This window comes from Primulina eburnea, chromosome 1 (genome assembly GCF_022965805.1).
Source record: "Primulina eburnea isolate SZY01 chromosome 1, ASM2296580v1, whole genome shotgun sequence".
NCBI lineage: Eukaryota > Viridiplantae > Streptophyta > Magnoliopsida > Lamiales > Gesneriaceae > Primulina > Primulina eburnea.
Window position 1 is genome coordinate 1,665,778 of NC_133101.1, and position 14,381 is coordinate 1,680,158.

Below are 14,381 nucleotides of genomic sequence, written 5' to 3' on the forward strand. Positions count from 1 at the left end.
AAATTTATAAATAGGAGATGATTCACATTATTCAAAGGAGGATGATTTTATGCTTAAACTTTTTAGCTTTCAATTAGCATCTTTGAATTATTTTCTGACTTGAGCGTCGGAGTGTCTACGCCGGGCAAACCCCGGCGCCTCTGACGTTTGTTTGTGACGCAGGTGATAACCCACATTTCTCTCCACCAGTTTCCTGGACCCGTTTACGAACCTGCAGAGTAATTCGGATAATCATAATTTTTGGCTACATAAATAAAAAGTTAGCGCAAAGTGATTTTATTGTAGGATAAAAACTTTATCATTTGTTCAAAAATTATAATTAGTAATAAAAATATAACTATAATATTTTAAATCATATGATAGTCCAAACGCAACCATTCCAACGTATTTATATATTTTTTTCTTTTATTTTTTTTTTTAAAATGTAGTACAGTCAATATGAATAGTGACCTAAAATGGATTGTATATACATGGATGACCATGATATATTTATCGAAAGAAAAATGACGATTTCAAATGAAAGTGCAGTCCAACATAAAAGTCTTGGAAAGAGACAATGGATGGCATCATTTTATTAATATTACAAGATAAACGAGTCAGATTGGGCAATGCTAGCTTTACTTTAAGAAAAGTCGATATCTTTTTAGGACATAATTCCAAACTACGTAAATCGTCCTTATCTTAAGATCAAATTATTCACAGTTCATGTAAATCAACTGTGCACGAACATGACCCTATCTCGATCGTAAAAATAGCACCATCATTGGATTTATTAGAACGTAAAACATCGGCAGTGATTAAAATATGAAATTTAATATTAATAATCACAATTTACTCCAATCTACCTAGAAGAAATTTTTTTGGGGGAAAATTCACCAATCTCTTCAGTTAAATTCAAAAGCATTCATTATTATTTAGCAACTGTTTGAAGGAACTTACTAATCGAATTAAACGGGGCAAGGGTTGTGCCTTAAAAGGGGGACAACACTTGAATATTCGATCTAAGATAAGAATTCACGCAAAAAATATCATGGCTAATGGGAGCTGTATGGATTCAATCATTATTGTCCCACATATTAATGTGTTTCTACACATATACGCACTCGAGCAAATGGATCCGTAACATGCATTGCAATTTTAGGAGTATGGTTTCCTGAAAAATTGTAATTTTGGTTTTAATTATAAGTTTGTTTTGTGAGGTTTTTGATCGTCAAATTTTAATTTTAATCATTTATCTCTTAATTTTTCGCAATTTTAATAATGTTTAATAAGAGTGTGCATGTATGTGGTACTAGTCGAGTGGGAAGAATAATGATTTACAAATTTAAAAATTAGGTATTTAAAAATTAGGTATTTTCCGCACACGACCCCTCAACCGACCCTTGTTTGATCATGATTGTGATTAAGGTTTCCAAACAAAGCAAAATCCAAGAATTTGGATAATTACACCAAACACATCACTAATTAAACAAGGTAGGCGGAAACAACAACGGACAACACGAAACCTTATCCTCCCAGAAATTAAGGCAACCGTCCATCATGAATAACATACACACGATATTATCGTTTGGCCTCGAAAATTTCCTATCAAACCAAATCATTTGTAGGACCCTCTTGTCTAATCATGTTCTATTAATATATTATTGCTTTGTCTAATATTCATACGTATATACAGACACGAATTTACGTGAGACAGTCTCGTGGGTCGTATTTTGTGATACAGATATCTTAATTTAGTAATCCATGAAAAATTATTACTTTTTATTTTAAGAGTATTAATTTTTATTGTGAATATCGGTATAATTGACTCGTCTCACAGATAAAGATTCGTGAGATCGTCTTATAATTTTGTTCAAACTTACATGACTAAACTTATAAGTTTTTGTTTTTATTTTATCGAACATGAATGAATTGTAGACGTGTGAGATATTTAAATATTTAATAATTGATGATACACCTTTTAAAATGGGCAAAAACTTGTGTGAGACGGTCTCACGGGTCGTATCTGTGAGACGGATCTCTTATTTGGGTCACCCATATAAAAGTATTACTTTTTATGCTAAGAGTATTACTTTTTATTGTGAATATGGGTAGGGTTGACCCGTCTCACGGATTAAGATCCGTGAGACGGTCTTACATAAGACTCACTCTTTAAAATGACTGTGGCGTTTCATGTTTATCTCTTTAGTTAATTCTCTCTCTTTTCTTAATCAAGAAGTATTTTACAATCCTCCTCTCTCCAAAGTACATATGATAAGCCATACTTTTTAGATACCATTAATAACATAAAAAAATGATACTGCTTCATAATATGAATTGTATTCTAGAAATGAGTTCCAGTTAATTTAATTTTTAATATATTCAAGTAAAAGTTAACAAAAGGTTAAAATAAATGCAAACAACAAATTACAAATATATATTTTTTGGGTTTTATCGATTTTAATTAGTTTTAAAATACATGGAGCAAAATGTAATATTTTGAGTTTTAACATTTACAATCTAAATAAAAAAATTCCGTTTTGTTTTAATTTAATTTTTATATTCATTTTGTGTACTTTTTTCCTTAAACTACTTTTAAAATGTTCATACTCTTTAATATTATATGAACAAGATGTGGAATAATAACATATATAAAAAAACTATGGAGAGATATATGTAATTTTTAAAGTTATCAGATGTAAATGGAAGCTTGATACAAACTCCATACATGAATAATTTTCAAATTTAGTTGGTTTTTTTTATAGTTATAATAAATCTTAAGGAGGTATATGTAATTAACACATTCTATTATCTTATAATTCGTTGGATGATTATAACACATATTATTTTTTTAATAAAAATAATTGAAATACAAAATATATCTGCATTTACTGTAAAACGTAGCTAAAACTACCACATGGTCTGTTCATACTAATTTAGTTTCTCTTTATCTCTTTCCCAGACAACAAACAAGAAAATGCAATTTTTATTTGAGACAGTATCACGAGTGTCGAGTAAGAACAGTCAAATATCCAATGAATGTATTACAATAAAATCTAAGTTTTTACTAATTAGAATACCATAATCCTATTTAGGTAAATTTACAGAACGATTTGCTAAAATGGTTCTGGTCGTCAAGGACGTACAGTACTGTATCTTCCATGATATTATTAGAGTGAATAATGCATTCCATTGATTGGAAAAGAAAAATAGTCAGCAAAGGAACATGACAAACCCCATTTCTTACAAATGGAACTAAGGATGGTGTGTGAGAGACAGGCCATGTGTTCTGCTAAAATTAGTCTTCACAACTAAGTTGTGGGCATCCTATGAAACAACTTTCCCGACCATAAAATTAATTGTAAAACACACTACTTTCGACATTTTGTATGGGTTGGTTTGGATCACACCAATACGGACGATTGGCCTTCTTGGCAAGTATCAATCTCAGCTCCATGATTTTTTTTAAAAGATAAAATGATTGCTTTCTTGTGCGAAATTATTAGGGAAACTTCAAACATTAACAACTTTTTACGTTAAACTCCACACAAGCAACATGCATTAAAAAAATAGTTTTTTTTTTTTATGTACGAAGCCGAATAGGACTGGAAATTAATGATCATATCTTCTTCTTTTTTGTGTGATCAAAGTATAGTAGTGTAATGAGTAGTTTGTTTGGTTTTTCATTTTTTATTTTTTTGTCGGAGCTAACATAGTGTCGGAAAACATAAAATTGATTTAAAATTAAAAATAAAAAGAACTTATTGTACTGAAACCAAAATTCGATAACTTACATGAACAAACAGAAACATGTCAATAAAACAATTTACTCATTTTCTCACCCAATTTTTTCTTTTTATCAACTTTTTTTAATAATGTATATATAAGAAAGTGTGAGGGGTGCCCACGAGCCAATATCATCAAAATTCCAAGAATAGTATATAGGAAAGATTACAAAGAAATTTTAGCCGTAGATTATTAGTTGCACGACTAGAACAAGATGTCAAACTTTTCAGCTAGCACAATGGGTAGTGAATTAATTATTACTCGATTTTTTTTTCTAAAAAAAAAAACCAAATGATGAGGAGAAAATGGAGTTAATGGTAAAAACAGTGGAAATTGGCATGATAATGGGTGGCGAGAGGGAAAACGAATCATTCTCTTTGACGTGTGTTCCCCATTGCCAAGGGCATCAAAGTATTCATTCTTTACACATTGATTCTCGTCATTGGAGACTCCAAAGAGAATCCTTGTTGTTGGTCGCTATAATTGAAAATAAGAGTAAAATGTGGTTCAATTAGTCAACCAAGTTGGAGTCGATCAAGATCGAGACCAAGTCGAATTCGAATTTTAAAATATCATTATATATTTTTGCTATAACACGGTGTTATCAAAATATTATATTATATTTATATACTTAAACTGTTGCAGTGTTTAATGATTTGAATTATATCATCACCCATTCACCGCACACACTGATAGTTAATTGATTAGCAGAAATTAATGTTAATAAATATGTGTATGGCACATCTTAAAAAATTATAAGCATACCATTTAGGAAAACTGAATTTTGATTATGAAAATATTTTAGAGTAAATATAAATAACAACAATAATAATAATAAAATAAAGCGAAAATTGCATTATTAATCTTATATATTTCTCTATAAATGATTTTGATCATCCATGTTCTCGAATTTCAATTTCGGTAAGTTATATTTGTTATTTTTGTAGTTTTAGTCTTTTTCTCACGTATGATTTCGACATGATACTGATGTATAAATATCACATCAATGGTTATGATGAAAAATAATTTAAATTGTCAAAACCGAAAGATACAATACTAAAGTTAAAAATTAGAAAAGCTTAAAAACGAAAATTAACAAATTTATAATATAGATCAATTTTAAAATTAGTGTTTTTCTTAATTATAAAACGAGAAGTGTTGTTTGTGTGAGAGAGAGAGAGTACATTTTCATTATTTCCACTTCCCAAATTGCAATATACTCATTCAATTCTTTGATTATTAATCATAGAAATCTACCCACCCAACCAATTCACCTTTACAAAAGTCTCCTCCCATTCTCTGTGGCTCCTCATTTCACACAAACAGAGGACGAAAAATACTTTCAATATATACTTTCAAACGCCATTCTTGATTCTTCCCACAGAAAAAACAAACACCCGTCTCTCTTTCCCACGCCAAACTTTTTCGTCCAAATCCCCCAAAAGATTGATGGGTTTCGATGATTTATGCAACCCGAGCTTGGTTTTGGGGTTGGGAATAACTCCCTCAACCGGAGAACCCAAGTCTGCAAATCCATCCTCTGCTCAAAAGATTCATAAAATTCAGGAGCCATCGTTAACACTGAGTCTGTCAGGTGAAATTACTCACTGCAACAATCAACATATTCATGCTGCGAAAAAGGTGGATTCTGATGATAATATCAAGGTTGGTTTTAATGACAACCAATCGGGTGATCATGTGTACAGACAAGAGAGCGCTGCTTCTTCTTTCTCTAACGTTAGTGTGAAGAGGGAGAGGGAAATCGTGAGCAGTGAAGAGGTGGAAACAGAGAGGCTTTCCTCAAGAATCAGCGATGAAGACGATGATGGATCCAATGGTAGGAAGAAACTCAGGCTCAGTAAAGTTCAGTCTGCCCTTTTGGAGGAAAACTTCAAGCTACACAGCACTCTCAATCCTGTGAGTAATTTCTCTCATATTCAAGAATGTTTTTTTTTTTGGGGTGGGAGATTTCTGTTTCAATAATTGGGATAAAGGAGATGATCTTTTCTTTTTTGGGTTGTTTATTTCATCAGAAACAAAAGCAAGATTTGGCTCGGGAGCTGAAGCTAACCCCTCGACAGGTTGAAGTGTGGTTCCAGAATAGAAGAGCCAGGTCTTGTCCTGACCCGCCCAGTGAGATATATTAAATTATTAGTCGAGAATTTGATGCAAATTGTTTTCTTTTGAAAAGAGTACATAACAGAAATTGTAGAGAAGATCATTGGGAAATTGTTGACGGGCCCCCGTGCATTAACTTTTAACTCTCTGTCAGAATTTTAGAAAGTGGTCAAGCGGACAAGTATTATTCTTTAATAATTTATTTTGTCCGAGAAAAATGATGATGAACCCGTATTACTGCAGGACCAAGCTGAAGCAAACAGAGGTAGACTGCGAATTCTTGAAGAAGTGCTGCGAGACGCTAACGGACGAGAACCGGCGACTGCAGAAGGAGCTACAGGAGCTGAAGGCGCTGAAATCAGCACAACCGCTGTATATGCAGCTGCCGGCGGCCACGCTAACCATGTGCCCGTCATGCGAAAGGGTCAGCGGCGCCTCCGCCTCCACCGCTGAAAGCAGGGGTAAGACCTCATTCACCGTGGCTCCGGCGCCGCACTTCTACAATCCCTTTACCAATCCATCTGCCGCATGTTGATGATCAAATGACCCTCCAATAATTATCTTGTAGACTATATATATATAATATAATATACATATATATATATATATATATATATATATATATATATTATATATATTATATATGTACACGTATATATATACGTATCCAGTAGTGTATATGGCTGTGGAAACAACACCCTCCCACAACCCTCTTTTTTTAATTTATTGAGGGCTTGTGAAAAAGATTAAAAAAGTTACTAATTTATAGATCTTAATTAGGTAATTACTAATCTTTGTGTTTCTTTTTTCCAATTTGTTTATGTTAAATATTGGTTGTAAATATTAATGAAGGGATTATTGTTTATTATTTCTCTGTAATATGCATATTTTTTGGGCAAAAACTTGTGTGAGACGGTCTCACGAGTATTATTTGTGAGACGGATCTCTTATTTGGGTCACCCATGAAAAAGTATCACTTTTTATGCTAAGAGTATTACTTTTTATTGTGCATATGACCTATATTTAGTTAAACAAAAACTTATTTGAGACGGTCTCACGGGTCGTATTTATGTGACGGATCTCTTATTTGGGTTATCCATGAAAACATTATTTTCTATGCTAAGAGTATCACTTTTTACTATGAATATGGGTAGGGTTGACCCGTCTCACAGATTAAAATCCGTGAGACGGTCTCACATGAGACCCACTCATTTAGTTAAAATATATTATAGTATGTGAAGGATTAGATTTATTATAGTAAATTACACAAATTTGTACACATGCAATTTCGTTTCCCGTCATTAAAGGGCGGTAGTTAGATCATACGAAAGCACGATATTTTTATTGGTTTCAAGATTATAGATATGTGTACATTATTTTTTATTTGTTTTTTTTGTTACAAGTTTATATATAGTGTGTGTGTGTGTGTTTTTTTTTATGTGATGGGATAAAAAAAATTACGAAAAATGGTTTTTGAAAATGTCTATTGTGAGACGGTATCATGAATCTTTATCTGTGAGACGAGTCAATTCTACCGATATTCACAATAAAAAGTAATATTTTTTAATGGATGACCCAAATAAGATAAATGTCTCATAAAATACGACCCGTAAAATCGTCTCACATCATTTTTTGTAAAGTTTTTTTTTTCAAAAAGAATATTTGAGAAATTTAGTCTCTCTCGACGAGATACAAGGAGAGACGTGTAGAATATTATAAATGGTTTACGCATTTCTTTTCTATTTAAATAAATGATTATAATATTATAAATATTTTTATAATATATTTAAATATAAAATAATTAAATATAGTTGGTAGATTTGGGCGGTAAGCTTGTGGTATGCCTCAGCTTTAAGGGTGCATGTGGGTCACGCCCAACGTGATGTTCCCGTGTAAGTTGTAACCCTCTCACATTTCTTTTCTTTTCTTTTCATTTTTTTATTTTATTTCTTCGCAACCACTTATGAGACAAATTATTATCCAGTCATTTCAAATTTATATTTTCCTGTGTGTCTCTTTGAGACAAACTTTAAATTAAAATTTTTATTTTTATTATTGAAATGTTTACGTGATATCGAAAATTATTTTTATAATATAAGATTAATTTTAGAATACAGTAGTTTGATAGTATACTTGGGAACTATTTCAGTTTTCGAAATTTAACTAAACATAAATAAGAAGTCAACTCAAAGATGAAATAAAATTTTAACCATTTAGTGGGATAATAATTATAAAATAGACAACTTGTAGTATGGTTTTAATGTGTAATTTTCACAATTTAAAGGTTAAATTTTTATTGAAGTCCACAAGTGACTATTGTTTATTAATTAAATTTAGAAAACTTTTTTTGAGAATCTCAATAGTTTTTCTCTGTTTTTTTTTATGGAACATATTATTTGATCGGTCTTTTATTAATGGTTTTAGTAGTCGTGACTAATTAAATTAAATTAAATAATATAAGGTCATGTTTAATGCACTTTGGTTATAAAAAGTAGAACATGTGTCTTGACTAGTTCGATTTGATGACCGATTATTTGGAAATTGTGCCCCGACACTTCGATTCAATTCAACTTAAATTTTTCCTTATCTTATTCAAATTTTGAATCAATTACAACTCTTATCACGTGCTATTAATTAAATGACCATACAATATCGCATTTGTTTTTTTTTTTTTACTTAATATATAAAATTTACATAAACATTGTTTTATTACATATCACTTCACCAAACTAAACATTATTGTGTGATATTCAGAAGATAATACAAAACTGATACATGGTTATGGAGATGTCGATATGACATTTGATAAATACTCGATCATACATTTATTTTTATTTATTATTTATTATTACTGCCACAACTGCAATTGTTTGTGTTTTTAAATTATCACTATATTTGGAAAAATTCATAATCAAACCTGGTTTTGATTCTTGAATTGGATGATAGACTCACATATTTCTATACATGATATTTGTTGATCTGGTTACAGTGAGAAGTGATACTTCTGACATAAAAATAATGTTTTTTATGGTACGCGTCTGGTTGAATATTCATCTCACAAAATAAATCTATAAAACGATCTCATAAGAGTTTTTATGTCAATCCAAACTGAACTCCTTGTACTTGGTTCAATTCAATTCCGGTAAAAGGATTTAGTGCTCGACAAAAATAACTCTACATATTGCAAGAATGACAAATTAATCAAGTCTAGAGTATGTCTCATATATGATGGTCTTATGAATTTATATATGTGAAACTCTTCGACCCGATTCATATTACGAGGATTGCAAATAAATATTTTGGAAAAAGATGATAAATTTTCATTGTTAATGTTGGATATGAGATTCATGTAATTTTTGTGTTAAATTTGTCATAGATAATTTTTTTTCTTATTATAACATTAGAATGTAGATTATAATTCCGTAACAAAAACTATTTTTTTTGAGTTCTATATAATTTTTTTTTATCTAAATTATTATTTTTAGTTTTAATAAATATCAAACGGTCCAGAAAAGGAGTTTTGAAAAGTAAACGATGACGATGTTTGATTCGATTTCTTCGTTGACAAGTCATCATAATTGGTGATGTCCAAATTTCAAACGCTGAATCACAATGGCCAGTATCGATCTGTCGTCTTCTCTTTATCTGGTCCACCTTAATCTCCATCACCTTTTTTCTTTTGTGGAGAGTAAGCAAGCCATTTTGTTTTGATATGCTAATTCCGAATTTCAATTTGCTCCTCCATCGATCTCTCGTCTTCCTTCTTATTTATGGAGGGAGAGTAACGACTGAATGACATGAGAAGCAACATATACATAAATATTTGCATGCATGTATTATTAAAGGAATTTTAATTTATTTTTCTGAAAATAATTATGGTAACAACAGAGATGGAGGGAGAAGATAAATTATTGTAATTTCTTTCTCTGAAAATAATTATTGCTTGCATGGGTTTAGCTCAGTTGTTCAGTAGCAGTGAATCTTGGAGCAATGACTAGGGAACGAGTCTCGTAAGCAGCAGTGTGGGAGTTAAATTCCCTCTAATGAGGAGAGCTCTTTGTGCGCGGCGTAACATAAGGTCTATCTGCTGTTGGTTGGCTGAGTCACCATGATTTATCTCCTATCATATTCTTGTCGGGCCGGAGGTGAGGGACAACTAAAGCGAGCGATTTCATCTTTTGGAGCAACAACATAGATGGAGGGAGAAGAAGACCAAATTGGACTACACATGTCCTATGTTGGATAAATTGTCGGTTGTACTCATTAATTCATGGTTCATCATCCATCGTGTGTTGATACTTGTTATCATGCTTCAATGCATCTGACTCGGCTCCAGCTTTGTAAATACATAATTGTGTGTGTCATATTCTATTCAGAACATCACATTTTTAGAGGGTTAATTTAATGTAACAAGTAATGACTATTTTATTGTCATTTAAGTCTTTGCTGAAAGAACTTTTTTGGTAATTTTTTCTTCACAATACTATGCGTGATCTATATTTTTTTTAAAAAAATATTATTACAAGATACAGTACATTTTTAAAAATACTACAAGCGAACCTACTTAAATTGTACTTTTTAATACGTATTGAGGCCCAAATCATTCCTTTGGGCTAAGAACGTTCAATTGGGCTTTGGCACTTCTTCTAATGAGGGACTAAGGTATCCACAAAAATTGCTGTATTTTTAAATTTAAAATAGCTTACATCAAGGCATCAAATTTGAGGTGACATATATCGTTTGAGACATAATTATAACAAATCTTACGTCAGGTTATTCTTGTATATATAACCAAATATTAATTTTTCAAAAAAAAAAAAGAACAAAAGAAAACCGTTTTACCAATTCATAATCGGGCTGATTGGTCTTGACCGATTTTTATCTATTTCACCGTTATAACAGTTTTTGAATGTGTTCTAGACTGGATACATGACCGATTCTCGATCGAACCGATTGGTCTTGTCCTATTTTGAAAACAATTTTTGTGTGAAATATTAGAGATTATATTAAAATAAAAAAGTTTTAAAAATATATTTGTAATAAATATTTATGTTAAATATGATGATATGATAATTTAAAAATTCAAAAATATAGATTAAAAAAATATGTTAGTAGTCGTTGTGATGCAGTAATAGTTATATAAATAAACTTTGAATTTGCTAAAATAGGTTTTTGTTAATTTTTTTAACTAAATGGAGATTAATTTTTTTGGGAATCTTAGAAGGGTGTTTTTTGCTTATCAGAAATTAAATCATGAACCCAAAAATTGTTATTCTATATATAATGTATTATAGATAGTATAGATGAGATGATAAATTATACGACTTTTCTTTTTATAAAATTTGATACAATAAGATGATGCAAACATGTTGTATCTCATTAGTTATAGGAGATGAATAATTTTAGTGTGTTTAAGTTGGTTGAATACATTAATGTATGGTCAATAGTTAAGAATTCAATTTTTCATGCAAACATTTTTTTGGTGAATATATCGCACATATTTCGCCAATCATGGTTTGACTGACTTCTGATTTATAAGTTATTGTATTATTTCGAATGGGAATTAAATGTACACCAAAGTTCACAGTCACGAGTTACGATATCATAAAATAAATAAATATATATTATATATAATAAAAGAAAAATAGAAAGCGAAAATGAAGACCAGCTGTATTCAGGTGTGAATGAGTCCTCTCCCTTTTGCTGCCATTTCTGTGGCTTCTTGCTGTCTTCTCCCCTTGTCTTCTTCCCTCTTTCCCTTTCTTATCTGTATCGTTATTACTGCCTTCTCCTTTAAAACTCCCTCTTTATTTACACTTATAATATTAACAACCATAAAATAGTAAATATCTCTTGCATATATTTCTCTGTTTGAGTTGAAAAGGGCTCATTCCACGAGGTTTACCGGCTTATACACTCCAAATTCTTTGCCCTGAAGTCCCTTTTTTCCAGCTTGATTATTTTGATTTTTCCTCGCATCTTTTGTGTGCTTTTTATCCCTTCTCTGGTTTGTCCTTGCATGTTCCATCACCTCAATTTCTTCAAAAAGCCAAAAAGAAAGAGCCCCCCTCCACACCCATACGTTAGCTAGAGATTCACAAATGTGACATGTTTTTGTAATTTGTAGCGCGAACTGTTCCCCTCGATCAGTGAATGTACCCCATCACACTTGGTGTTTGTGTTTTGGGTTCCAATCTGTCCTTATAAAGGTCGCAGTACTCCTTGGAACACTTGCGCTTTATGGTGTGAAATATAATAGGTGATGCGTGAAAATATATATTGGATTCGAGTTTTTTTTAGGTTTTGGGAAACAAAACGAGAAGGGATCTCTTGTTGACAGCTGAATATTTTTGCCTCTGAAGGGCTAGCTTCTCCATATCTGCGTTTCGAAATTTATTCTCTCGGGATCTAAATCCCAGAATGGGATGCAGTAAGAATATGATTTGTGGCCCGAGGATTCACCGTTTCACTGTTTGTTTAATGGTTTGCATTGTTTTAGTCTCGTCCCAGTCAAGATTATACAATGCCGAAGGTAAATTGAAGACTCCCAGTTTAGTAATTTCTTGGATTTAATGCGATCTGCTTTTAGTTATGTGGAATACATTTTCGGGCTAAAGTCGCGATCTTGTGCATGTTTCAGGTAGAAAACTAGCACGAATAGCTGATAATTCCGAGGTACAATTTTCCCATTTTCCTTCTGTGTTTCTTCTTCTTTAAAAAAAAGCACTTTGATGAAATCGAATTCTTTACATTTTTAGACGGTGAATGAAGTAAAAGCAATGCTGCGGGCACAAATCGGCTCCAGGCCACCGCGCTGCGAGCGGCGGTGCGTCTCCTGCGCCCACTGCGAAGCCATCCAAGTTCCCACGAATCCTCAAACAAGAAACGGAATTAAGAACGCCTCCGCTGCAGTCTTCGCCGCAGCAGCCTACGTTAGAGGTGACGACACTTCAAACTACAAGCCAATGAGCTGGAAATGCAAATGCGGCAGCCTCATTTTCAACCCATAATTTTTTGTCCGAATAATAAAAAATCGAACCTTATAATTTTCTGTAAATAATTAGTCAATTTATTATAACTATTGACACTGTCAAAAAAGGTGAATCAAATCATAACCATGGTTCAGTTCACCAAAGTAGTTCTTCTCGTGGCTCCACCGAAAGGGAAAAATCAGTGTCTTTTTTTGTGGGCATCTCCGAAATTTCCCCATCTGTCGTGTAAAATCTTTAATTAATACGCCATTGATATGCATTAATATTTTATATTGCATACGTGAAGGCAATCATATACCTTACAGCCCTGATATCTGAGCTTTTTTATTTTGTACCGAGATTCTGATTTGTACTCATAGTAAATGCGGGGCACTGAAGATTTCTGGGATTTTTTGCATTAGCATTAAAATTACAGCAGAGGATTACAAAATGTGGGAGTTGTAACGCGAAAAAAGTTAGATTAATTTTATTTATATAAAGTTATATGTGAATAATTATATATTATAGATAGTCGATTAAGTCAAGGTTAAATAAAATGATCAACTAATGTTTCGGGTTATAAGGTTTTAATATATCTAATTGGTTGTGGGTATTTAATGTGTAGAGATAAAGTATAATTTCTTTTTTATGATTAATTAAAAAAATAATAGAAGATAATGATAAACATTATCTATATATGAGTCATGGTCTTCAGATCGCGTATAATCACGTTCTCTATTTTGTTCTCTCATTAAGAAGATAGTAAAGAAGAGAAAACTAAAGGTCTTTTGAGAAAAAGAGTGCCTAGATCAGGTAGATTAAGATACACTCTTAAGGATTCAGTATTATGACTTTATGTACGTTTTCAATTAAGTTTTCAGTCAAATTCTTAATAATTTAGTATGATAGATTACGTGGTTTATGTGGATTATCATGTTTGAATTACTGAGACTTGTTTAAAGTTTTGAATATTTTTTGGATACCGATCTAGAAAAGAAAATTTTATTTGAAATTTTTTTCATACAACTTCAGATCTGAAAAATATTTTTTCTTTTTTCGTGGTTAATAGATGTAGCTCTTTGATATATTTAAAATTAATGTGATACCTTTTTTTCAAAAGTTTACATGCCAGAATGCACAACCGATGCATCCAACTTTGTTTGCTTGATTTGCAAGGAATATGGATCCGATATTTGCATACGTACCACAGCAATTTGGCATCATCTGATGCGCAGAGTTGTTTATTTATATTACATATGTTACTCTGTAGGGATACAATTTCTTTTGAACTAGTTGAAGATTTACTAGACTTAAATAAAAATGGTACGAGGAGATATTTTGAACCCAATTAAATAATCGGTGAGAGTTCGATGATTTCCGGTTTGGAGATGGAGACAGATCCGACAACTTGTAATTAATTCATATCGGACTCGAATACGTAATAAAATATTAGCAGAATAAATAATATTATCTTCTCATTTATTTGAATAAAATTGAAAAAAATATCAAACTAATACATATAACACA

General features: G+C 31.6%; 2 protein-coding genes across 3 annotated transcripts; both read left to right on the top strand.

Annotated features, from left to right (window-relative positions):
* The first annotated feature begins 5,017 nt into the window (after nucleotides 1-5,017).
* On the top strand, nucleotides 5,018-6,751 carry LOC140841853 (homeobox-leucine zipper protein HAT22-like). Its single transcript, XM_073209603.1, has 3 exons — nucleotides 5,018-5,682; nucleotides 5,799-5,878; nucleotides 6,127-6,751. Exons 1-3 carry the CDS (start codon nucleotides 5,215-5,217, stop codon nucleotides 6,416-6,418), a joined length of 840 nt encoding a protein of 279 aa, XP_073065704.1. The 5' UTR covers nucleotides 5,018-5,214; the 3' UTR covers nucleotides 6,419-6,751.
* Nucleotides 6,752-11,539: 4,788 nt separating this feature from the next.
* On the top strand, nucleotides 11,540-13,222 carry LOC140810112 (EPIDERMAL PATTERNING FACTOR-like protein 2). 2 transcript variants are annotated; one of them, XM_073167939.1, is made up of 4 exons: nucleotides 11,540-12,142; nucleotides 12,246-12,415; nucleotides 12,524-12,558; nucleotides 12,642-13,222. In XM_073167939.1, exons 2-4 carry the CDS (start codon nucleotides 12,304-12,306, stop codon nucleotides 12,891-12,893), a joined length of 399 nt encoding a protein of 132 aa, XP_073024040.1. In that variant the 5' UTR covers nucleotides 11,540-12,142; nucleotides 12,246-12,303; the 3' UTR covers nucleotides 12,894-13,222. The 2 variants fall into 2 exon arrangements, with proteins under 2 accessions (XP_073024040.1, XP_073024032.1); XM_073167931.1 differs by having other exon boundaries at nucleotides 11,540-12,415.
* Nucleotides 13,223-14,381: the final 1,159 nt, after the last annotated feature.

What these genes read in the sequence shown, in the direction of transcription:
- LOC140841853 (XM_073209603.1), top strand. Translation starts at nt 5,215, where the DNA reads ATGGGTTTCGATGATTTATGCAACCCGAGCTTGGTTTTGGGGTTGGGA. An exon ending in TACACAGCACTCTCAATCCT is followed by an intron (nt 5,683 to 5,798) that starts GTGAGTAATTTC and finishes TTATTTCATCAG; the next exon opens with AAACAAAAGCAAGATTTGGC. An exon ending in TTCCAGAATAGAAGAGCCAG is followed by an intron (nt 5,879 to 6,126) that starts GTCTTGTCCTGA and finishes GTATTACTGCAG; the next exon opens with GACCAAGCTGAAGCAAACAG.
- LOC140810112 (XM_073167931.1), top strand. Translation starts at nt 12,304, where the DNA reads ATGGGATGCAGTAAGAATATGATTTGTGGCCCGAGGATTCACCGTTTC. An exon ending in AAGATTATACAATGCCGAAG is followed by an intron (nt 12,416 to 12,523) that starts GTAAATTGAAGA and finishes TGCATGTTTCAG; the next exon opens with GTAGAAAACTAGCACGAATA. An exon ending in GAATAGCTGATAATTCCGAG is followed by an intron (nt 12,559 to 12,641) that starts GTACAATTTTCC and finishes TTACATTTTTAG; the next exon opens with ACGGTGAATGAAGTAAAAGC.